At 41.5% G+C, this 25,938-nt stretch overlaps 1 protein-coding gene across 1 annotated transcript in view; it reads right to left on the minus strand.

The window, feature by feature from the left end:
• Positions 1 to 25,938, minus strand: part of col12a1b (collagen, type XII, alpha 1b) — an 80,757-nt gene that overhangs the window by 21,236 nt on the left and 33,583 nt on the right. The window contains exons 23-50 of the mRNA XM_077511034.1: positions 24,871 to 25,013; positions 22,883 to 23,012; positions 21,543 to 21,688; positions 21,332 to 21,461; positions 18,986 to 19,122; positions 17,262 to 17,391; positions 17,007 to 17,146; positions 16,009 to 16,141; positions 15,694 to 15,711; positions 14,171 to 14,313; positions 13,741 to 13,870; positions 13,526 to 13,665; positions 13,187 to 13,316; positions 12,977 to 13,116; positions 12,769 to 12,898; positions 12,185 to 12,324; positions 11,866 to 11,995; positions 11,599 to 11,738; positions 11,322 to 11,451; positions 10,261 to 10,400; positions 10,035 to 10,164; positions 8,688 to 8,827; positions 8,233 to 8,362; positions 7,945 to 8,084; positions 7,124 to 7,253; positions 2,786 to 2,928; positions 1,272 to 1,401; positions 1,065 to 1,207 (exon numbers count right to left, since the gene is read on the minus strand). Of these exons, the coding sequence (XP_077367160.1) occupies positions 1,065 to 1,207; positions 1,272 to 1,401; positions 2,786 to 2,928; positions 7,124 to 7,253; positions 7,945 to 8,084; positions 8,233 to 8,362; positions 8,688 to 8,827; positions 10,035 to 10,164; positions 10,261 to 10,400; positions 11,322 to 11,451; positions 11,599 to 11,738; positions 11,866 to 11,995; positions 12,185 to 12,324; positions 12,769 to 12,898; positions 12,977 to 13,116; positions 13,187 to 13,316; positions 13,526 to 13,665; positions 13,741 to 13,870; positions 14,171 to 14,313; positions 15,694 to 15,711; positions 16,009 to 16,141; positions 17,007 to 17,146; positions 17,262 to 17,391; positions 18,986 to 19,122; positions 21,332 to 21,461; positions 21,543 to 21,688; positions 22,883 to 23,012; positions 24,871 to 25,013 (3,686 nt within the window). The remainder of the gene's footprint in view (positions 1 to 1,064; positions 1,208 to 1,271; positions 1,402 to 2,785; positions 2,929 to 7,123; positions 7,254 to 7,944; positions 8,085 to 8,232; positions 8,363 to 8,687; positions 8,828 to 10,034; positions 10,165 to 10,260; positions 10,401 to 11,321; positions 11,452 to 11,598; positions 11,739 to 11,865; positions 11,996 to 12,184; positions 12,325 to 12,768; positions 12,899 to 12,976; positions 13,117 to 13,186; positions 13,317 to 13,525; positions 13,666 to 13,740; positions 13,871 to 14,170; positions 14,314 to 15,693; positions 15,712 to 16,008; positions 16,142 to 17,006; positions 17,147 to 17,261; positions 17,392 to 18,985; positions 19,123 to 21,331; positions 21,462 to 21,542; positions 21,689 to 22,882; positions 23,013 to 24,870; positions 25,014 to 25,938) is intronic.

The following is a 25,938-nucleotide window of genomic DNA, read 5'->3' on the forward strand; positions in this document are numbered from 1 at the left end:
AAAAAACCCACTTAATTAAAGCTGTTTAAAAGTCCCTAATCAAAGGTATAAGAAAAAAGCAGCTGCCATGCGTCCGTCATCTGCTCATGAATTTCCCGGTGTTAGTTTAAGGGCCGTCTTGTAATGACTCCCCCCCAATCGGCGGCATGTGATTTACGAGCGCGCGATGACGACGACGACGGGTGACATCACCGCTTCGGTTTTGGCCGGCTTGACCCAAATTGTGAACCGACTGCAAAATGACCCCTGAAATCATCACTCCCCCCCCCCCATTCAAGTGCTCCCTTTGTTACATACATCGTAGTTCATCATTATTATTATTATTATTATTTTTTTTTTTTTTGTGACCACCCTGCCCCCGCCCTTCTACTAACAGCCTCCGAGCTGTATACGTCTCATCTGTACATATACCGTATGAGTTTATATAGTTGCGAGGTGAGAGTAGCAAAATGGCCGCCCTGTGATTTCAACAGCTTGCACGGGCATCGAAGAGCTGTCGGCTATCCAGTCACATCACTCACCTGTATATATGACTGGATAGCCGATAGCCCATACGTGCGAGCGCAAGCCCTTGAAAGTCAAAGGGCGGCCATCTTGCTCCTCCCACCTCACGAGCAGACGACTGTATAAATGAGACATACATATACGGCTTGTAGGCAGTTAGTAGAAAGCCGGAGGCGGGGTTTGTGCCGCATAGGGTGCTCACTATTAAAAAAAAATAATAATAAAATAAATAAATAAATAATTACAATTAAATAAATAATAATAATAATAATTACAGTTATAATTCTTTAATAAAAAAATATACAAGTTAACGTGGTTCACTTTTTGCGACCTCGCTGTATTGTGGATTTTTTTTTTTTTTTACGAAGTTTCGACATTATTTCAAAAGTAAACAAAAGTAGTGCTCGCTGTTAGCTACAGGAGCTTAATGACTTCCTGTTTCTGTCTTCTTCTGGGCACGTTTTCGCGCATGACTGCCCTCTACTGGTGAAGCGACCAACGCCTAAAACCGAGTGGCAGGTTACATTTTTTGACCGTAACAAGGTTGCGATCGTACTCACATATTCGGTGATGGGATCTCCCGTCATGGGTGCGTAGGCGATGCGGTACTGCCGGACGGGACCCTCGGCGTGATCCCACCCGATGGTGAGCGAGTTGGTGGTGGCCTCAAACACGCGCAGGTTCCGGGGCCCGGCGCGCGGAACTGCCCGGCGGAACATATTCTGTCAAATCCAGCGGGATTTGTTTGTTTTTTCGATTGTGCTTACGTGTTTTGCCGTTGCTCTTGAGCGACGGCCCCTCGCCGTCGGGGTACATGGCCACCACGCTGACCCGGTAGGGCGTGTCCTGGATCAGGCCGTCCAGGAAGGCGTTGTTGACGTTGCCGGGAACAAGCACCTTTTTTTTGTTTTTTTTTGCCAAAAAAAAAAATGATGTCATCATCATCATCATCATCATCATCATCACCACGTTATCTCCGCTGCCAAATCCTAACAAAACACTCCAGACGACAAACATATTCAATGTGTTGCAAAAATGTAAACAACACAGACCGAGACGCTCCCAAGGTTGTTGGGAGGGAAACAAAACTCAACGGGGAAAAAAAATTCCCACTTTTGAAAACTTTAAAGGGATACTTGACTCATTTTCAGCAGCAAAAAGTTCAGATTTGGACTATAATTTAATGTGGTAACTTCATGATTTTTCATGTACCTTTAAAAAGTCATTTTTCTACTTGCTGTCGACCGATGATGACATCACCAACTGAGCCGTGATTGGTCGTTACCTATTTCTTCAGCACAGGTGATGTCATCATCAGTCGACAGTAAGTCGAATTTTTTTTTAACTCATTTGCTCCCAAAAACGGATAAACCCGTTTTATTTTAAATAATTTAAGTGTCCCAAAGACGTATTTATTTGTTTTTTATGTTTTTTTTATGCTGATTATAAAAGAACAGAAAAAAAGCAAAATCAGACAACCAAATGAACAGTATCAAATTGATTTTCCTGTTTGAGCGTGATATTGACTCATAAGACCATATATCGATTATTTTAATATCTCTTTTTTAACAAGAACATGAATTAACAAGAAAATGTCAATTTAACTCATTTTTTTCCCAAAAACGTATAAACCTGTTCTATTTTAAATATTTTAAGTGTCCCAAAGACGTATTTATACGTTTTTAAATATTTTTTTTGTTACGCTAGAGCATACAGAATACAGGCGGCTTTGATGCAGCCTCTCAACTGCAAAGAACGGTTGACGAAATTGTAGTTATTCCACAAACGGCCAGAAAGTGGCAGCAGAGTATAAGAGATCAACCAGGGCCATGTTGCACCAAGCTCTTTTTGCCAGTATTTTCACCAGGAGTAATGATGAAACTTTATCTATATTCTAATGCTAATTGCTGCAGAAAGGAAACTGATAGAAATATACTTTTTTTTTTATTTCCTGTTGAAAGAAGAGACTCTAATATTTCTTTTGGTAACGTCCATGTTTTTTATAGCAATAGAACACAAAATTCTGTGGGTCTTGCAAAATCAGTCAAAATCCAGTAAAATAGCCAGTTGTGACAGGGATTGCTTCAGTCAAAATGGCTGCCAGTCAATGAGTTCAAGGTATTAATTGTACTTTTAAAAAAAAATAATGAAGTTATCAAATTCATTTTGGGCGAAATATTTAACTTGTCACTGCTGAAAATGGTTCAATGAGTCAAGTATCCCTTTTAAGGCATGAGACATAAAAAAATGAAAAAAAAAACAAAAAACTCAAGCGACTGACCGAGTGCGGCGGCGAGGCGGAGTTCCAGGGCGCGTAGTCGACGCGGTACTGCTGCACCTGTCCGGTGGCCGGCTCCCAGCGCACGTTGAGGCTGCTGGGGGTGGGGTTGAACACCTGAACGTTGCGCGGGGGCGTGCGTGGAACTGCAAAAAGGGGGGGGGGGTCAATTCCGTTGGATGACATCATTGGGATCCGACTCTTAACTCGTGATCAACCGACACGTGATAACCAGTCAACCACCTGACATGTAAAAGCGGCTTTGTTAGGCATATTTATTAGGGGTGTGCCAAAAAATCGATTCATAAAAGAATCGAGATTCTCATTTATGAATCGAATCAAATCGATATTAATATCCAAAAATCGATTTTATTTCAATTAGAAATGAAGAAAAAGGGGAAAAGGCAGTTGTAGCCCACATGCTGTTTTTGTGAAAAAGGCTTACTTACAATACAAAATGAATACATGTTTAAAAAAACAAACACTTTAATGTCTCTATTTGTCATTTTGTCTTGCAAAGCAGACTGGAGTCGATCATGACAATTTTCTCCATATCTGTAAATTGAAGCAGAAATCATTTGTCAATCAAATCATTCTGAATCGAAAATCGTTTGAATCCAGAATCGATTCTGAATCGAATCGTAGACCCCAAAAAATCGTAATAGAATTGTGAGACAGTCAAAGTTTCCCAGCCCTAATATTTATGGCCAAAAACCCAAAAAAAAGAAAAAAAAAAGTGAACATTTCTTTTCAGAAGAGCTTTAAAATTAAGCTAATTAAAAATAGTTGTCTAAAGTTTTCTACTGTCAATAAAGTTCTTCAAAAATGTCAAAATCATTCCTTCAAATTTTTCAAAAGGTAAAAAAAGTGTCGGGCGTTCCCAGTGTCAGTATCATTTTGTGGGAATTGGAATAAATCCATAAATTGAGCAAATTTGTTCAAAATCTCTTTGCAACAATGAAAAACTATTTTTGAACAGATCACAAAAATCCAAAATTGGCCGCTCAGTGAGACTTTATCGGCCTTCAGATGCGTCAAAAAGGCATTTATTTGTCAAAATGCCAAATATCGGCACCGATAATCGGCCTCGATGGTCGGATTCTCTCTCGTCTGGCTTGTCGTCATGTCGGAATGTCGGAATTCGACTCGTCAACGACATGTTCCTCTTTCAGGACAAAAACTTGCGCTTGGCTTTGATCTGACGAGCACGACAAGAATTCCTGAAAAGTCTGGTCGGAAGTTGTTCCGCTCCAAAAATGGACAAGATGATTTTTACACATGTTCGACGAAGGAGCGAAATGGGATTTACATGTGTGCATGTCTGTCTTCCCGGTTTTGAGGTTTGAGGTTTGAATTTTTCGGCTCCGGCCTTCCTGACTGCAACTTTTCATTTTCTCCCCTTGATACGTTACAAAAACACGCACGGCAAGTTTCATGGAAGATTACAAAATGGCCATTATTGTTATAGCCTCTTGCCCCAAAAATCATCCGCTGCTCACCACACAACCTTCTGATTTGCTACTTCAGGACGTGGACGACTTGCGTTGATTCATTTGAACGAGGAATTCAATCTCGATTTGGTTTAGCCGAAATATAAATCATAAAATAAGTCCATCTTCCAAAACAAAACCAAATGAAAGTTTAGGAGTGTTTCAACTTTTGATACTCTCCATAAAAGGGGTTTAAAAAAAAAAGAACTGAAAAAGTTAAACTAATAGAAATATGGCTGCATTTTTTCATCATTGATGCAGTCATTTCATAATCATAAATTTGAGTTAAAATTAAACAGATGTACTCTATGATAAAAAAAATAATAAAAAAAAACGATATTGATTTGTGTTGAGGTCATTTTTTCTGCCACTAGATGGCATTTCTTTTCAAATTGAAAGCTATCTGATGGTTTTTTTTTTGTTTTTGTTTTTTTTTTTACTTGTTGCTAGGCAGAATTCATAGAAACAGAATAACAGTAAACATACAAATTGAAGCATAAACATAAATATTTAGAGCTACCTCATCTTTAACATCAAGTCACTTGTGAAATTGTGCACATTTTTCAAATGGTAAAATACAACTTGAGCCAATTTGCCACAAATATATGCATTATTATTATTATTACATTTATGACGTGAACGTGTCTTTCCAAGCAAAATCGCACGTTAAGAAAAATTTGTAACATTAAAGGAACTTTAAATGAACTCAAAATTAACTCATTTGCTCCCAAAAACGTATGAATACGTTCTATTTTAAATATTACCAGTATCCCAAAGACGTATTTCTACGTTTAAAAAAATAAATAAAAATTATGCTATAGCATAACAGAAAGCTTTGATGCAGCCTCTCAACTGAAGAGAACGTTTGATGCAATGGTAGTCATTACAAAATGTGGCCAGCAGGTGGCAGCAGAGCATAAGAGATCAGCCAGGGCCATGTTGCAACAAGCTCTTTTTGCCAGCGCTTTCACCAGGAATGTGACTCATGAAACTGCTAACTGCTGCAAAACGGAAACAGACAGAAATATACTTTTTCTTCCTGATGAAAGAGGAGACTCGAATCTTTCTTTTGGTTGATTGTATGTTTTGATAGCAATACAACACAATATTGTGTGGGCCTTGCAAAATCAATCCAAATCCAGTGAAAGAGCCGGGAGCGAAAGCGGGTTCCATTGATGGCAAGCACGAGGCGGCAAATGAAGGAAAAAAAAAAAAAAGAGCAAAAAAAAAAAAAAAAAGTTGTCCTGAAGGAAAAAAAAAACTCTCGCATTGATGCGGAAGCCGGCTTAAAGCGAAGCAGATGTGCGCGAGCGTATACACGGAGACACTTTAGCTGCAAGGAAAAACCCCCCCAAAAAGGATGTCGTCGGCGGTGAAAGAGTCTGCAGACGAACGCGCTCGGCAGTTACACAACCGCTCTTGTATAAGCGCGACGAGCGACCTCAGCACATTTCCGAGAGCCTTCGTTTGCATTCCGGATCCTTCCTGACTTCGTTCTTGACCGTCGCATCCACATGCGCACAAAAAAACATTTCAAATACTTTGAAATGCGTTGATTGGACAACTTTTTTATTTACTCTCTAATTTAATGATGGCATAAAAAACGAAAGCCAAAAAAAAAAAATGTAGGTTGTAAAGTTATCAAAATTATGGAAGACGATTAGGGCCAGTGAAGAGAGAAAAAAAAAAGTTTGGCATGATTCTGACTTTTTTCTCAAAATTCGGACTTTAAAGCAGACTTTAACTCATTTGCTCCCAATAACGTGTAAATATGTTTTTTTTATGTTCTGTGTCCCAAAGACGTATTTATACGTTGTTGTTTTTTGTTTTTTTTATGCTAGAGCGTACAGAAGGCTTTGATGCAGCCTCTCAACTGCAAAGAACGGTTGCAGAAATGGTAGTTATTACACAAACGGCCAGCAGGTGGCAGCAGAGCAAAGGAGATCAACCAGGGCCATGTAGAAAAAAAGCTCAATTACTTACAATTTGAAATCGATTTGTGAAAACTGATGAAACTTCGCTCTCTTCTAATGCTAATTGCTGCAAAATGGAACCAGATAGAAACATACTTTTTTTCCTGATGAAAGAAGAGACTTTCATCTTTCTTTTGATAGGTTCCATGTTTTTATAGCAATAGAAAACAATATTATGTGGGCCTTGCAAATTCAGCACAAAACAGCCGGGAGTGAACGGGATTGCGAAATGTGAAAATGGCGGCGAGTGAATGAGTTCAAGTTAGAATTTTGACTTTAATCTCAGAATTCAGACTTTAAAGTCACATTACACAGCTTGTCCCGAAGTCAAATAGCAGAATGAGTACTTTCACTTTTTTTTTTTTTATTTGTACTATTGTGCGTACTTGTTGAGCGTCGATGGCACAGACATGAAGAAAAAGTGCAGCTTGCCGTTTGCCACTGGAAGCGTGTGCGGAATCTTTGCATGGCGCTCCAATTAAAAGGTGGATTTTGCTGAGTGAGCGCGACACGCCGTCTGCACGCCAGACCGTCCCACACAACGCACACGCACGCACGCACGCACGCAAGAAAGAAAGCAGGTTGTAAAAGGCGCACAAATGCTGATGTTTGTGGGAATCGTCAAGAATCGGAAAAGTGGAGCTCGTTTAGCGCAACAATGATTTGTGTTCACTTGCGTTATTGTTATGCTTCTTCTCATTCACTTATTATTATTATTATTATTATTTTTATTTTATTTTTTGTCATTTGAGTGTTTGCAACGTTCCAAGTTGCCGTTTGAAAGTGACCCGGCATCCCCCAGGGCTCAATCCCGGGTCCCGTGGAGATCTTTCAATTTGATGTGAGATGTCTGACAAAAACGGAGGCGGCGGACTTACGCGTTTTTCCCCGCTCAGACTGGCGCAGACCCTCGCCCTCCGGGTACACGGGCACCACGGTGACGGTGTAGGGCGTGTCCGACAGGAGGTTCCTCAGGACAGTGTTGGTGGTTCCTCCCGATACCTGCTCCTGATCGTGCACGCGGGAAGGAATCAGGACGGGACAGCTCCGATTTACAACCCTTCAACGTCTTTGTGGCAAAACAATCAAATAAAAACAACCCCTGCTATCAATCCGTCTCTAAAAATATGAAATATTTATATAATAATAATATATAGATATATAAATAATAATAATAAATTAAATTCAATTAAAAAATAAAATATAATCAAATAAATATAAATAAAATAACAAGTAAAACCTCAATAAAAATATAAATAAAATATAATCAAATAATAAAATTAATAATAATAAGTATAAATAATAATATTTATATTTATATATCACCCCTGCTATCAATCCGTCTCTAAAAATATGAAATATTTATATTTGTATAATATAATAATAATATATAAATATATAAATCGTAATAATAATAATAATAATAATAATAATAACAATAATAAATAAAATATAAATAAAACCTAAATAAAAATCTAAATAAAATATAATAAAATAATAACATTTATTTATATATATATATATATATATATATATATATATATATATATATATATATATATATATAACCCCTGCTTTCAAACCATCTCTAAAAATAGGAAATATTTATATAATATAATAATATCTAGAAATAGATATATATATGTAAAAATAATAATATTAAAATGAAATTAAGAACAAAATATAAGCGGGCACCAACCATGTCCTCGGCGCCGCCGGTGGCGGGGACGTAGAAGAGTCGATACTGGCGCACGTTCCCCTCGGCCGGCTCCCAGGTGACCTTGAGTGAGCTGGTGGTGGGATCGCTCACCTGCAAGTTCTTGACTCCGCCCAGTGCCTCTGCCGGCACGGCAGGACAAATTGTAGTTTTTTTCCTTCGCTTTAGTGAACTAAAATAACTAAGAGTCACTTGAAGACTCCCATCCAAGGAAATAATAGCAGGAAGTGGAAATTCGCATCCAGTCCAGTGAGAGATTTGTCAACTTACTGGTCTTGCCGTTGTCCGACATGCTCTTTCCCTCCACGTCGGCGTAGATGGGCACCACCGTCACCGTGTACTCCGTGTCGGGCTGCAGCTCCCTCAGCATCGCATTGGTCACCATGCCCGATTCCTGAATCTGGACAATCGCATCAAATATGACACGTTCAGCATGGGAGACAGACAAAAGCAAAGTGGCCGAAAAAATAAAACGACTGATCGATATTGATCCAATGACGTGTGAAAATCTGATCAGCAACAAATTGGAATCAGAGATGACTTTTTTTTTTAACGCAAGTTGGGGTCGCCGCCATGTTGGCCCCCGGTCGGTCCACCAAATATGAGCATTGACGGGAAAAATCCTTTTTGGCATTTCAGAGTGGAGAAGGCCTTCATTCGAGTTTGTACGTCAAAACATTTTCATCATTTGTACTTCCGAGTGCAAGCCGGCGAACGCGCCCCACCGTGATCTGGTCTCCTCCCGCGACGGGCTTGTAGACGATCCGGTATTGGCGCACGTCGCCCTCGGCCGGGTCCCAGCGCACTCGCAGCGAGTTGGTGGTGGGGTCGCTCACGCGAAGGTTCTTCACGCCGCTCAGAGGCTCTAAAAAATGGAGAAAAAAAGAATTCAAAAAAATTCAATTAAAACAAAACGAAACGAAACATTCATAAGATTACTTTTCATCATCGAAACTATAACCTCATGCAATGTTATTTTGCCAAATCTTTTCAAAGACAATCATAACATCATAATAATAATAATAATATAAATAATAAATAATAAATAAAATAAATAATAATTAAATAATCAATCAATAAACAAAATTAAAAAATAAATACTACTAAAAATAATAAAACAATAAAATAATAATAAATAATAATAATAAATACAAAAAATAATAATATAATATATAAATATAATATATAAATATACATATAACATATATAAAATAATAATAATAATAATGATAATAATATTAATAATCATTATTATTATTATTATTATTATAACTAAGCTGATGTGTCTTCTTCTCCTGAAGACTTACGTCCATTTTCCCACCACTCTTATGAGGCGCTCCCCCTAGTGGCCCGCCAAGTCATTGCTCAAAAAGTCACGAACAATGGAGCAGTTATAGTGGCTGTATATTAATAACTACAAAAATATTGCGATACTTGTGTAGACATTTTGAAAATCTATTGGGAGACAAAGTATCACGATTTAATCGCGAAATCGATATAGTGTCACATTCCTACTCCGTTTTAGAGTATCGATACTAAGAAAAGAGTCCAATTGAAAAAAATGAAAAAATAAATCAAAAAAATTCACTCAAGGGCTAAGGTTCAAACTCATGACCTTTCAGCTTGGGAGACCGCACATCATCACCCAAGCTATGCCCCTCCTACTGTTTGCTTTTCTCCAAAGAGACCAAAGATGGTTTTTGGTCTGTTAGGAAAGATTCCACGCAATCATGGAATCAGCTCCAGCTGACGTGAGCGATATACGAGCAGATAGCAGGAGCAGCGTGTCTCCCAAGATGAAGGTCGTGAGTTCCTTCCTCAACCCTTGAGTCGCTTTTATTGCTTCCAATTCTTCAATTTGAGTCTATTTCTGAATTGAGTCAAATTGACTCGACAGAATTGTCCGTGTATGCCCGTCCAAACTCAAAATGGCCACGGGGACGGTGTGAAATGTGAGCGCCGCTGCGCGAGCACATTCCGCCGCTTGTTGACAAACCGCGGCAAGATTGAATTAATTACGTGACCGGCGCAGCCCGGAATGCGAGCGCTCGTTTTGTCCGCTCGCGACTTACTGGTCTTGCCCTTGTCGGTCTGCACGATGCCCTCCACGTCGGGGTAGACGGGCACCACAGCCACGTCGTAAACCGTGTCCGTGTCCAGGTTCCTCAGGATCAAGCTGGTGGTGCCGCCTGACACTTCCTCCTGCCGGTTAGTCAGAGCAGAGCAGATACTCGCAAATACTCGATTACTGTACTCGAGTAGAAAAGAAGAACGTGGCGGTCGGGTCAGCAACCTTACCGTGTGTTTCTCTCCGTCGGGTTGCGCCGAGTACGTGACCTTGTAGCTGCGCACGTTGCCCACCGCCGGATCCCAGCGCACCGTCAACGTGCTGATGGTCGGGTCCACCACCTGCAAGTTCTTCACTCCGCCCACCGGCGCTGACGGCGACAAAAGGGAAAAACACGTCAAGGCGTGAATGCACAGCAACATGGAAACGGCTCAACTCTTAAACGGCGGGAGGAAATTTTAAAAATAAAGGAGAAAAAATAAATGAGACTTAGACTTGTATTTTTTTCCAAGAAATAAAAAAAAAAGGACAAAATGTAATTTGTCTGGATAAAAAGTCATATTTTTCCAAAATGAAGTTATAACAAAATGTGTTTTTTTTTAAATGAAAATATGAATAATGTCTGATTTTGTTTTTTTTTCCCCCCAAGGAAAAAAAGGTTAGAATGAATTACAAGATCCAAGACTCTTTAGAATAAACTTCAATTTATATTTAACTCATTTGCTCCCAAAAACGTATAAATACGTTCTCTTTTAAATATTTTAAGAGTCCCAAAGACGCATTTATACGTTTTGTTTTGTTTTTATGCTAGAGCATACAGAAGGCTTTGATGCAGCCTGGTTGAAGAAATTGTAGTTTTTACACAAACGGCCAGCAGGTGGCAGCAGAGTATAAGAGATCAACTAGGGCCATGTTGCAACAAGCTCTTTTTGCCAGTTTTTACCAGGAATATTAATAATGATGAAACTTAGCTATATTCTAATGCTAATTGCTGCAAAACGGAAAGAGATAGAAATATACTTTTTTTTTCCTAATGAAAGACGAGACTTTAATCTTTTGGTAACTTCCATGTTTTTATAGCAATAGAACAATATTGTGTGGGCCTTGCAAGATCAGTTCCAAATTCAGTAAAACCGCCGGGGGTGAAGGGGGAATTGCTTCAGTCAAAATGGCTGCTGGGAGTCAATGAGTTCAAGATAAAACACTAATATTATGGTATAAAAGTTGGACGAACTATTCTAGTCCAGCCCAGTTTGTGAATTCGCTAAAAGTCATCCGTTGTGGCACTCACTGGTCCTCCCGTTTTCAGTCAGCGGCAATCCCTCCATCTCGTGGTAGACGGGCACCACGGTCACGCTGTACTCCGTGTCGGACTGCAGGTTCTTCAGCACGGTGGAGGTGGTGCTTCCCGGCACCTGGTCCTGGTTTTGGGAGCGAGGGAGGCACGAAAGTGGCAATAATAACCAAACGACACAAAATCCGATATCGGCGGGTTTTCCCGATCCAATATGCGGTGTACTAAAAAGTGTGTTTGGACTCTACTGGTCAGAATTTTCCGGTGCACTCACCACATCCTGGTCTCCGCCCGCCGCCGGCACCCAGATGACGATGTACTCGCGCACGTTGCCCTCGGCCGGCTCCCAGCGCACGTTGAGGCTGCTGCTGCTCGGATCGTACACTTGAAGGTTCCTCACCATGCCCAGCGGTTCTGACAACAACAACAACAAAAAAAGCATCAACACATACGAGCTTTTGGAGACGTTTTCAAGTCAACGGCAGGTCTGGAAATCCGTCCAAAGTGACATGTTTGCGATTCGGTGGGAGTTGCACCCAACTGGTCTTGCCGCTGTTGGTCAGACTCGGGCCGTCGCCCTCGGCGTAGACGGGCACCACGGTGACGGTGTAGCGGGTGTCGGGGAGGAGCTTGTCCAGGACGGTGCTGGTGGTGCTCTCGGACACTTGCTCCTGCAAAATAGCAGCACTGTTGTGTTGAAGATTTAAAAAAAAAAAAAAAAAAAGATGACACAGTTCCCTCAGAACTTCTTAAATGGTGCCGTGACCCGGACAAACAGCGTTTGCTACATCAGAAAACATCCTGGTAAGCTTGATGTTGAATTGACGTCTTGGAGTTTGAGGTTGTCACTGGGCACTCACCACAATCTCCAAGCCGCCGTCTTCCGGCACATAGATGACTTTGTAGCCCTGAACGTTCCCGTCGGCGGGGTTCCAGGTGACCGTCAGGGTGGTGATGGTCGGGTTGGTCACCTGCATGGTGCCCACGCCGCCCAGAGGCACTGCGGGAAGATGACGAGGGATTTGACTTGGTTTTAGTTAGTTTCACTAACTATTAGTTTTAGCTTTTTTTTAAATTTGTATTAGTTGTGTGCAATATTTAAAAAAACAGCATGGGAGGTGCAGAAGGTGCTTTTCTCTTGGCTGCTGCGAGATGAAGGCACTTTCAAACGTCCTTATTTGGGTTCATATCAAAATAAATCGACTTCAAATCACATTTCAAAACATCACCAAAGACTCCTGCGTTAAATTAATGACCAAAGACTAAAACAAAAGACCTTTTTTGTTATAATTATAGTTAGTTTTAGTTAGTTTTGTAAACATGAAATGTAGTTAGTTTTCGTTTTTTTCAAAAGAATTTTCCTTCTTATTTTATGTGGTTAACGAAATTATTTTTTGAATTTGAGTTATTTTGTTTTTCGTTAGTTGTCTTGTCGTTGACTCACGAGTTTTTCCAGTCTCCGTCTGGCGTTTTCCCTCCCTGGCCGGGTAGACGGGCAAGACGGACACGGAGTAGGCGGTGTCGGGCAGAAGGTTCCTGAGGATGGTGTCGGTGGTGGTGGCGGGAACTTGCTCCTGCGCAAAGTCGAGCGGTCGATTAAAAACCCGTCGACGGACGCCCGCTTGCGCTTGGCCCACATCGACTCCTCTCACCATCTCCTCGCGACCGCCGGCAACGGGAACGAAGAAGACTTTGTACAAGCGGACGGCCCCTTCGGCCGGGTCCCACTTGACGTTGAGCGAGGTCATGGTGGGGTCGCTCACCTGCAGGTTCCTCACGCCGCCCAGGGGTCCTGAACGTCGCACACGCCGCCACAGTCAAGAAAAAAAAAAAGTCCCCAAAAAAGTGGTGGTCGCTCTTACTTGTCCTTCCGTTGTCCGACATGATCTTGCCGTCGCCCTCGGCGTAGACGGGCACCAGCGAGACTGTGTAGAGCGTGTCGGGCTGCAGGCCCCTCAAGGTCGTGCTGGTGGTGCCCGCCGACACTTGCTCCTAAAAAAAAAAAAAATCCACCGGCCACAATCAAGTCCAAAGGCGGAAACCGTCCGTGAGCCCGTCGCTACAGAAGGACATCCGACTTTTTCAATTTGACTTTCGGGGTGGGAAATTGCGACTGTCCCAGATGCGCTTCCTTCCGTAGGCCGGGCTCAGGCGCCGGCCCCGCCCACAGGGAAGTCGGCAGTTGCTCCTACCAGTCCTACCATGCTCTCGGCGCCTCCGGCGGCCGGCGCGTAGACCACCTTGTACTCCTTGACGCGGCCCTCGGCCGGCTCCCAGCGCACGTTGAGCGTGGTCATGGTGGGGTTGAGCACCTGAAGGTTCCTCACGCCGCCCAAAGGCTCTGCGGGGGCGAAACTCGCACCGTTCAGCGACAGTAAGAAGATGAAGGCGTTGTGTCACGAGCGCGTTCCCTCACTGGTTCTCCCTTCGGCCGAAACGTCTCTGCTGGGGCCGGTGGCGTAGTTGGCGGTCATGGTGACGCGGTACGGCGTGTCGGGCGACAGCTTCTGGAGGACCGTGCTGGTCTTCTTGCCTCCCACCTGCGTCTGATCGTGTGGAAGAGAGACAACCGCGGGACGTGTCAACATCGCTTCCCAAGGGATTGATGTGCCGAGCTGAGTTTGGATTTAGTGTTCTTTTTTTTAAACACTGAATTTTTGGTATTTGGAAAAATCATAGAATGTTTGTGTTCCACATCTGAATTCAGACACGGAAATTCTAATTTAGAAATTCTATTTCAAACTCAAGAAGTGAAATTCAAAATCAAAATTGGGAAGTGAAATTGAAAAATTCGAGGTAGAAATTCTAAATTCCAAAATGAGCGATTCTCTGCACTTTGGACGTACCACGAGCGGTTCGCCTCCGGCCACCAGCGGCGAGTAGGTGATCTTGTAGTTCTGCACGGGTCCGGGGGCCGGGTCCCACTTGACCCCCAGGGTGCTGACGGTGGCGTTGGTGACGCGCAGGTTGCGAGGAGGCTCCGGGCGCACTGCGGTTCGCCGCCACAAACGCACAAAAAAAAAAAAAAAAACAAAGTCAGGGTGGGCGGTGTGAATAAGGACGATGACGACGACGATGATGATGATGATGATGAAGATGAGATGGTGACAATTCCGCTTTTAGAGTTTGATGGAAGAAGAAGTGTTGATCATCAAGCAGGTTTGGTGACAAAAGGGTTGATCACAAACTGACACCAGTGGTGTGAAGTTCAGTGTTTCCCACACCGTGTTAATCGTTGGGCGGGCCACCAGAGTAAAATGGCCGCCACCCAGGAAGTTTTCAAGAAAAAAAAAAAGTAAAAAAAAAAAAAAAGTGTCGTAACCGGATCAAGGTTATTTTAGTGAACTAAAACGAAAAAACTAAAACTAAAATTCAACAAAAAAGTTTCCGTTAACGAACTAAAATAAAAACGAAAATGCTTTTTTAAAACAAAATAAAAAACAAAAAAAACAAAAACAAAACCAAAGCTCAACTCAAAATCTAAACTAATAAAAAAAGAAAAATTCCAAAACTATAATAACTCTGGAGCAGATATACGGCATGTAACGATTATTTCGCCGTCACTCACTTGCGGATTGTGACGGCTAGAGGATATGTAGTAACAGGACTGAGAGACTCCGCCCCCACCCCCAAGAAGTCCACTCACCCAATTAGATTTCAAATCTGTGGGGAAACACTGAAGTTACAATGAAGTCGAAATACTTTTGCCACCTCGGCAAATTGATGATTCAAGGGAACAAAATTATTTTTTTTTAAGGTTTATATGATCGCTCCGTGACAATGACACATGCAACACTTCTGATGATGATGATGATGTCACAGATCGTGTGATAATGCAATGATGTTACATGAGATGGATAGGACACACATGACAGGTGGCTCGGAATCAAGGTGAGTCACGATTTTCATTACTACATTGTTTCAAGTAATGTGTAAGTTGGATTTTTTTATTTTTTTTTTATTTGATCCAATCAGATTTCAGCATCTATGTGTCGCCATGCCAACTGTAATCTGCCCATGGCCAAACAATGAGTGGTTCTGGCCAAATGAGGTTATATTCAAAGCGCAACTGTTTCTTCTACCAATCGGATTTCCAATTCGTCCTCTGTGATGTCAGCGTTTTTGAGTCCTCTGATTGGCCGGTCAGAGGAAGACAAATTGGACGAGCAAATCACGTCTGTTGAGCGTACAACAACATTTTGTCCTGCCACTTTCCCATAACAATGACAAGACGCAATGCATGGATGATGTTTTGTTTTTTTGCATGATGTCATCAACGAACGAGAATGTGGGACACACACACACAGGAACACACATGCAGTTGTGAGGACACAAAAACAAAACAATCAAGAGCATTTCATTGACATACCGTCCACGGCCTTCAACACTAAAAAGAGAAAACAAGCTCATTACAGCTTCCACTCATTCAAAATAACAATAAAAATTCAAGATATGGAGTGAAATTTCCAAACTAACCTAAGATGCACGATAACATTCACAATAGGTGTTTGAAGCCATAAATATTTCCACAAATGTGCACTAATATGCCTTTCTGTGACTCTTCCAGTCTCTCGATTGCAACTTCCTGCTAAAATGACTTATTGAATACTGAATAATACTAATTATTTGTATTGATTCTCATGCGTGTTTGCGTTGTTGTATGCGAAAGTTATCGAAGACTCACGCGTGCGCTGGTTTCCCAACAAGTCTTCGCTTTCCGACTCGTCCGGGTAGATGGCCGTCACGGTCACTGTGTAGTCGGTGTCCGGGTCCAAGTTCTCCAGCAGGTGCGACGTCTCGTCGTTGCCCAAGATGGACTGCGGGCCGGTGACATCACAGCGGGGTTATTTACAGTTTTCATTTGAGTTACCTTTCATATCGGTTTGAGTTTTAGTTTTCTACATTTAGTTCGTTTGAATTGGTTTTCAGGGTGGTTCTGTTAGTTTTTATTTATTTAATAAATGCGTAGTTTTGGTTCAGTTGTAGTTAGTTTCATTATTAGTTTTTTTTGTTAAGTGTATTGTGCACAATATTTAAAAAAAAAAAAAACAGCATGGGAGCGACGTCATCTTTTGGTGCTTTTCTATTGGCTGCTGCTAGATGACGTCACTTCTGCGTCCTTATTCCGGTAAATATCAAAATAAATCAACTTCGAATCACATTTCAAATCATCCCCCAAAGCTCATGCATTCAATTAATTACCAAAGACTAACATGAAGGACATTTTTGCTATAATTAGAGTTAGTTTTAGTTTGTTTTGGAAACATAAAATGTAGTTTCAGTTAGTTTAGTTTTTAAAAAAATGTTTTTTTATTTTTTTTATTTTGTGAACAAAATAGTTTTTTGAATTTTAGCTTTTTCGTAAATTTTGATTTTGTTTTGAGGTTTTGTTTTGTGTTTTTTTGTCAATTTTAATTGAGTTTCAGGATGTTTTTTTTTTTACTTTTTATTAATTTTAGTTATTTAACATCTGCTTAGTTTTAGTTTAGTTTGAGTTAGACAAAGGAAACAAAAAAATAAAAGACATTTTTGCTCTAATTTTAGTTAGTTTTGTCAGCATAAAATGTAGTTTCAATTAGCTTTCATTTTTTTAAAAGCATTTTCGTTTTTATTTAATTTCGTTCACGAAATGTTTATTTTTTTTTAATTTTAGTTTTTCTGTTAGTTTTGTTTGCATCTTACCGACTGGAAGTCCGTGTGTCCTTTCTTGGCCCATCCGATGCGGTAGAGCGCCACGTCGGGCGCTCCGTGCTCCCACGTGGCCCTGAAGGAGGTCAGGTCCACGTCGGAGAACCTGAGGTTCTTGGGCGCCGGAACCACGTCTGTTGACAGAAAAACAGGACGAGCGTTAAAACCGCTGGGAAAAAACAAAACAAGACAAACGTTGCTCATTGATTTTGTCACTGAAAGAAAAAAAGAAAACGAAGTCGGGCAGACCGGTGATGGCCATTCCCAGCATGGGGTTCCCGGGCCCCTCGTCGTACACGGGGGTCACGGCCACGTCGTACTCCGTCTGGGAGATGAGGCCCGGCACGTCCAGGCTGGTGACGTCGCCGAAGACTTCCAGCTGTTGTGGCGACGGGGGGAAAAAACTTGTCAAACGTTGTTGGGACTGAGGCCAACAAAATGATTGTAATGACTCTGTAATAGCTGCAAGTCCTGAACGTGAATCATTCGGCCAACTGGAACGATATCGGCGCTGCTAAATTGCGTGCCGCTATGCGGCAGATTTTGAAGGCAGGCGTTTTGTTGAGAGTTTTGCGCCTTTCGTGTAGTAACACGTCGGGCCACAACAAGCCGTCTGGCAGCACTGAGTTCTACTGAAAGAAATGTAACGTCATGAAGACCATGAAGAAGAAGAGGCTGAGAAGATCCTCATAAAGGATTCAAAGTTGTTGCCGCAGAGCAAAACGATGACGTGAGGATTGCATGTTTTGCTGCTCCAAATGTTTACAATTACTGAAGCGTCTATGCTAATTTCTGTTTGTCTATGTTTTATATTATACGTTAGCATTTAGCAAGTAGGCTAGCAAGATGAATTCATTGTTGTATGTTCTGCTTTGCTTGTATGTGTTTCTACTCCACGTATGTTAAAGTTGCAGTTGTTTTAAGGGTTTTCCATTAGCGTAGCATCTATGCTAATTTTGTTAGCATTTAGTAAGTAGGCTAGTAGGACCTTTTTTTTTGTAATATTCTATTTATATACATTTGACATTTGGTGGCGATGAAAGCAACATTCGACGCACGCAAGTCTTTTTCCATTCCGGCGGGAGGCCGACATGCGACAAAAGTTGGCCGCGGTCCGGCGCGGAAGCGGCAACGGAGGAAACGGGAGGCTCGGGCGCTAATCCCCCCCAAGTAGACGAGCGAGCGAGTAAGCGAGCGGAGCTGCTTCATGTCATCCATCACGACTCGCTGGAAAAGTCCGGACGTGCCGCGTGATTCATCCCAGACGCTTTTTTGACCTCCGTGGGCGAGGAGGAGGAATTATGAGGACCGAGTGGCAGCGGTCTGATGAGAAAGGCGAGAGAGGCCTCTCTCTCTCTTTCTCTCCCTCTTTCTCAATCGTGCCGGCCTCTCCGCTTTCCACAACTTCATCGGACGCAATCGCTTCTTCCTAACAACTTGAACAGCCACGGAACAACCACGTCACCTAATTATTATTATTATTGCTACCCCCCCCCCCACTCATTTACTTCACTCATTGACCGGCAGCCATTTTCAATGAAGCAACCCCCCCCCGTTCGCTCCTGGCTGTTTTACTGGATTTGGGACTGATTTTGCAAGCCCAAAGAATATTGTGTTCTTTTGCTATAAAAACAAATATGGAACCTACCAAAAGCATGATTAAAGTGTCTTCTTTCATCAGGAAAAAATGTGCACTTCCCATTGATTAAAAAACCCCCAAAAAAACGTCATTTAGCATTTATGGCAGCATACGTCGTGATTTTACTCATCGCTATTACACGTTTTTGGCAGTCAAAGAGTTCAAACTTTTTTGTCAGACAGTAACTCACCTCCGAGTTGGTTCACAGGCCCCGCCTCCAAAAAAGTGAAAAAAATCCATGCTATGTAAATAACACGAATTTCTATTTTGGCGCACCAATTTTTTTTTTGCAGACGATGATGATCTTTTTGAGGAACGCCGGAACTCAACGCACCTCTTTGGCATCGGCGTCCTCAGGCTTGTAGGTGACGATGTACTTGCGCACCAGGCCGGGCGCCGGGTCCCAGTTGAGCTTCATGCTGCTGTGAGTCACGCCGCTGATCCTCAGGGCGCCGGCGGGTGGCATGGGCACTAGGGGGCGGCAACGCAAAAAAAGTCATGACGCGCTCAACGGGAAAATCTTATCAGCAATATTTCGTTTTTTTTTATTTCTTTCTTAATATATTTGGAATTAGAGTAATCCGGTTGTAATTGAAAGTAATGAGTGACATCACGTCGGATGACATCACTAAAGTGGGAGCGGTATGGGAATCCATTTTTGAAAGCAAGACGACGACATCATCTGGATTTGATTTCCAAACGGATCGCGAGGGGTCGGGGACTTCACGTTTACATACCGACGTGCAATTTCCAACATGTGGAACATTCTTCAAAGAAAACACCAGACGGCAAAAACTGTTTTTGTTTTTTTTAAACAAAGATGCTTGAATTTATGCTGAACATTGCAAAAAAAAAAAAAGTTTCCTGGCAGGTGCAGTTTGCTGGCTTACCTGATTTTAACCTGCTATCAAACACAAGCCGTCATTTTCCACTTCTTTATCAAATTTTGAGATTTATGTTTCTACCTGAGAGATTGCCAAAAGTGTTCACTCACCTCAACTCAAGTTTACTGTGTCGTAAAAAAATTGAAAAAATTGCCGATTTGGAACGTTTGCGTGTGATACTGCCTACCAAAAATCTGGTCCAGCGATAGCGATGATCCCACGATATGACGATATCGCCATTATCGATATATTGCTCAGGTCATAAATCCATAATCTACGATAAAACTAATCAAATTCTAATATATAAAAATAAAATAATCAAATACATATTCATTATTAAGAAAAATAAATAAATAATAAAAATAACAAGGGGAAGTCCTTCTCATTGTCTCTTCTCTGATTGGCTGATAAGTTTCAGTTGAAAAATATCCACCAATGAGCGAGTGTGGGACAAAAATTTCGTCGGGTTTTTTTCGAAGCTTGATGCGTTTCAAACGACGACACTTGCCCTCAAAACTGGACTGAAATAGCACAAATGGGCCAAAACGATTGGTGGGAAGCAAAGCGTGGGCAGTCGATGAGGTCAGTCGTGATTGGTCTTCAACTGATTTCTTTGGGAGGGATTCGTTCCCAAGCCTCGCTTTAAAAATGATTTAAAAATGATGCGTTGCGTCAGGAAGGGTATCCGGCGTTATTTTTTTTTATTTTTTTTTACAAAATCATGTTGAATGACTCACCGTGGTGACCCCTTTTTTTTTTTTTTTGGTCAGGGAGCCTTTTGAAGTGCTCATTCGGTGTGTTTGAGAACATTCCACAAACACGCAGACACGGTTCCCAATTTGTGATCTAATGCTTCCCAAGGGTGCTCTAAGCGGGGTCAAGGCTCCGCGAAGGTCACACACCAAAAACTCTTTCATCCCTTCGTGTCGTGTTGCAACGGGGGAAAAAAAAAAAAAAAAAAAAAGAGCGGCTTCCCACAAAGTTGAAAGCATCAAACTGAAAAGCAAAATATTGTGCAAAAGCAACTCTAAACGTTCTGGAGGGATTTTCGGACAATTCCATATTTTGTGGGAAAATCGAGTTTCGTGAAGACTTTGGAGTGGGCGGACGGATGCGGACGGATGTGGATGGATTCCAAGGCGCTCCCCCAAGTGGCCCACCAAGTAATTGCTCAATAAGTTATGCACAATGGATGTTATAGTGGCTGTATATTAACTACAAATATTGCAATACTTGTGTAGACTTGGGCTGGGTATCGACTCAGATTTCTAAAATCGATTCGATTCGATTCAGAAAGGCCCAATTCGATTGGTCATTTGAAGGAAAAACACTCCCGAAGTCGATGCTACCTTCCCGTTAGCATTGGCTAACTTCCTGTTAGCATGTTTTTGCTAATTTGCTAATTGCTAATTTTCTAATTGCTAATGCTACGCAAGCAAAATGGTACATTCAGGGTACTTTCACAGCATCGGAAACTTTGGCTTTTTAAGGCAATCTAAGGGGAAAATAATTGGCCATTTAGCTCAATTGGCCGATTGTTTTGGCCGATTTTTGAAGGCCAATTATAATCAGCGGCCAATGAATCGCCCTATTTGGAATAAAAACTGTATTAAAAGTATCGATTCGTGGTATTATGAATCGATATTGGGCTATGAAAAGGAATATTGATTTGATATCGATATATCGCTATTTTAGACCCAGCCCTAGTGTAGACATATTGGGAAACAAAGTATCACGATCGACAACGATATCGATATACGGTCACAAGTTCCAGAGATCGGAGCGAGCGTACGTACGCGTGACTCCGGTGCTCTTCATGGGCTGGCTGACGTCTTCTCCGTGCTGAGCCAAGACGGAGACGGAATATGCCGTGTTGGGGAGCAGCTGGCCCAGCTGGATGTCACTCACGTCCGCTCGTACTCGCACCTGCGGACGGACGGACGGGACAGGACGTCGGATTCGAGTGCCACGTTGTGCCGTGTGGCGTTTTTTTTTTTTTTTTTTGACCTCTTTGTCCAGTTGAGGCTCCGTGCCATTGATGGATCGGTAAAGGACGATGTAGCCGCTGGCTCCGCCCACCGGCTGCCAGCGGACCCGCATGGAACTCATGGTCTGGTCGTACACGTTCACGGACGAGACGGCCGGCAGCGGCACTGGAAGGGGACGCAAAAAGGGGGACTTGTCAAGGACGTCGGTGCGGAAATTGCCGCGACTAAATCGGGGGTTATTTTTAACAGCCGTTACGGTAACACGCCTGCGGGTGGCGCTGTATCGGAAAACAGTTGGAAGTCGCGCGTAATGTGTTGGAATTGTTTCCGTCGATTAATCGTTTGAAACATTTAGTTTCCATTATTTTCCGATTATGAGTTGGAGACGGTCTTCTTTCCGGTTCAAAGACAGCTTAGGCAAACAATCCGACGATTATTTTTTTCCGTACATTTATGATGATTCAGTTATCTATTTTGGTCCATAACGTTGGTCAGAAAATTGGCAAAAATGCTGATCGTTGTTTTCCAAAGTCAAAGCAGATGTTTGCAAATGTCTTTGCTTTTTTTTTTTTTGGAAAGATGATCTGTCTGCTTTCAGAGAAAATGACAGAAATGAAATAATATGTATGGTTAATCAAATCAAATCAGAGGATTTCAAACAATATTAAAAGGAACAGTAAAACGGCTTTGATGCAGATCCTGACATGAAGAAGTGCTTTAAAGCAAAGGTAGTTATTAAAAACGGGGCCAGCAGATGGCAGCAGAGTATAAGATACAAATATACTTGAAACGGAAATGATGATCTACTTTGATTTGGGTGAATTTGCCGAACAAGACGTCGGGGATTTCCTCCAGCAGAGTTGGAGCAAGTGGCTGGGGAGAGGGAAGTCCCTACTTTTAACCTTTGACCTTTAGTTTGCTGTTTATAGTTCTTAAAGGAGCAAAGAGAGATCCTGCATTTTTACGTTGTATTTCAGTACGTGTAAAAACTTCCAAATGAAAGTGAGCAGATAGTTCACAGGGAAAAAAAAAACAACGTCTGTTTGCGCCCGTGAGAGCGCACGATTGGAACGATTCCACTCGAACGGAGCCAGGAAAAAAAACAAAAAAACCTCCTCAACTCATAAAAGCACTCGATGCATTCTTTACATGAAAGTCAGCTTAACGGTTGAGTCCAGCCAGCCACATGCCGACGGCATCGCGTCACGGCGGCATCGCGTCACGGGACCAGATTTACGTGACAGTCGCCCGCCTCACATCAGACGCACGTTTGGCGAGGCGAGACGAGACGAGGCGAGACGATCACGTAAACAGCGAGCCGAGAAAATGGAAGGAAGCTTTGAGTGGCGAGCGTCTTACAGGTGGTCTCGCGGCCCGCCAGCGGCTCGCTGCTGTCGTCCCCCAGCAGCGAGTAGACGCTGAGCGCGTATTGCGTCAGCGGCTTCAGCTGGTCCAGCAGCGTCGACGTGGTCGAGCCGTCCAGCAGCATCTGCAGCGGCCACAAAAAGCGCACATCAAACGCGATTCTCGCAAGTAAACGAGTACGACATTCGTGATGTCCGTGATCTCCAGCACCTCATTTGTTTGTGAAACAGCTTTCTTCAGATTAGCACGGTATGATACACGACAGCAACAAATATTTGCCCTATCGCAATCTTACAAATGCATATCTATATTAATATATATATATATATATATATAATTAGATATATCTATATATACACATCTATCATATCTATGTCTCTATATCTATCTATCTATCTATCTATCGATATCTATCATCTGTCCCTCCATCCATCCATCCATCTATCTATCTCTCATCCATCCATCCATCCATCCATCCATCTCTCCATCCATCCATCCATCCATCCATCCATCCATCTCTCCATCCATCCATCCATCCATCCATCCATCCATCCATCCATCCATCCATCCATCCATCCGTGTGTGTGTTTTTGGCACCTGTGGTGATCATTATGTGTTTCTTGTCCAAATAAGAAGTTTCTGCCTTTTTAAGATTTGACAGATTTGACAGAGTTAACCAAACATCAACAACACTCCATTTTTTTATTTTTATTTTTTTATTTTTTGGGGGGATTTTGACCGAAAATTGGTTCAATAAAATGTATTTGTAATTGTTTATTCATTGTTGTGTCGCATTTAAATAATTTTTAAATATTCATTCAATAAACTAATAAGCTTCCATTGAGGACTATTAGATAATTGCTTCAAAAATTACAATTGAATTAGTTATTAAATGCAAGAACGACTTAAGAATGTAATATGAATAATTTGATATCAACTATCTGAAACGGTGACTTTAAAAACCGCAAATTCTCAAACCATGAAGTCATGCGAGTCTGCTACATTAGCCGCTAAAGCATAAAAGAAATGTTCAAAAGTGTTGAACTTTGACCTGACTGCGAGCGTTTTTATGTCTGCGGCGTATGAAAGTCTGCAATGTGTTTCGAAAGTAACATTCCAGCAGCATCTTGCACACGTCGCGCGCTCATCATTCATGCAAAATAAATCTCTCGTCGCTCGGCGCCATTTGGAAACAAACTCCGCTTGTAAATCTGAAGAGATAAGAAGAAGTTCACAAAAACAAAAAAAAAAGAAAGAAAAAAAAAGTCGCCGTCATGTAAAATAAACACGATATAAGTCGAGTGCTTTGCGCTTCAACGTAAACACACGTGAACAAGTTGAGACGGATCCAGCGGCTTGATGATCGGATGACATCATCCCCGGCAATAAAAAACGGGAAAGATGAGAGCCGGCTCCCCCCCGTCCGTCGGGACGGGAGCTCGATATATATATATATATTTATATATATATATCGTCACACTCCTCGCACTTCCCAAACAATTGTGAATAACTTCAACGATTACGAGTCATTTGTCATTAGCTCTCAAAAATCTCAACAAATTCTCAATGAATTCACAAACAATTTTGTTCATATTGTGAACAATTCTCAGTTAGTTCTACAAATAAAATAAAATCAAATAAAACTCTCCAGTAGTTCTCAAGTATTAGCTTTATTTTTTTTAGCATTAGCTTAGCTTAGCGTTAACATTAATGCTAACTTTGTACTTGAGTCCTCGACTTAAAAGGCGTTTCCACTTTACAACGGAATTGCAATTTAGTTGGATGTAAATATTGACTTTAATGGGGAAATTCGACTTAAGTCATCGCTAGCGTAGGAACGTAACTCGAGGACTCCCTGTAATGGTAAAAGTGTGTTCGCCGATTAACAGGAATACTGTATGGCGATAATAATAATCCAAATAATATAAGTTGAAGATTTGGACAGGAAAGCAAAAAAGCACGCAAGCGATGCACGTGCGTACCTCCCGCGCGGGTCCTCCGTCCACATCGGCGTAGACGAGCCGAAACCTGTCGACGGGCGTCTGCGGCGCCTTCCAGGTGGCGCGGAAGGAGCGGTGGGTGACGTCGGAGGTCACGAGGTCGGTGGGCGCTTCCAGCGGTTCACCTGCGGAGGAGGGGGGGGGGGGGGGGGGACACCGGCGCACGAGCGTGAACGCGACGTCCCACAAATCTGACAGCAAACGCCGGCATCTGTTTGGCCGCTCTAAATCACTTTTTTTTTTTTTGTTTATAGATTTGCTCCTCAAAGTGATTTACTGCGGCCGGGTGGAATTTTCCACTCTTGTGAAGTGGAATCTGCTTTTACAGCTGGACGTGCCATGGACGCCGTTCGACAAATTGATGCTGTTGTTGTCAGTTTTGACGAGCGGCAAAGTACAAATACTTTGTTACTGTTCTCAAATTGTTTTATGTTATTTTATTATTTATGATATTATATATAATAATATCATTAGACATAATAACAATGATATATATATATATATATATATATATATATATATATATATATATATATATATATATATATATATATATATAAATTATTTTTTTATTATCATTATTATTAATAGTTATTATTTATGTATTATTATTATTATTATTATTATTATTATTATATTAATTAGAATAATATATATAATAATATAATTTATATTTGCATTTATTATTTATTATTATTTTTATTTATTTTTTTATTTGTTGTTTTTTTTTGTCTTTTTTTTTTTATGCACTTGAAACATCCAATATGAATCGCAACCAAACTAATCAACAACGAGTTTGATCTCAAGTTGATAATCGTTTAGAGACCTTGTTCAACCTAAAATTGTTCAAATCTTTGGATTTGAACCGCTCAACAGTTAATCGACTCTGATTTGTGTTGTCTCGACCCTCTTTGTGTCGTTTTTTATTTTTTTCCTTCAAAATAAGACATTTGCCAACATCTGATTTTAATTTGGACAACAATCGACATTCTTGCTGATTTTCCGATGGATGTTTAATTTCAATGCTTTCATTCAAAAACAGGACATGAT

Source organism: Festucalex cinctus, chromosome 21 (assembly GCF_051991245.1).
Source record: "Festucalex cinctus isolate MCC-2025b chromosome 21, RoL_Fcin_1.0, whole genome shotgun sequence".
NCBI lineage: Eukaryota > Metazoa > Chordata > Actinopteri > Syngnathiformes > Syngnathidae > Festucalex > Festucalex cinctus.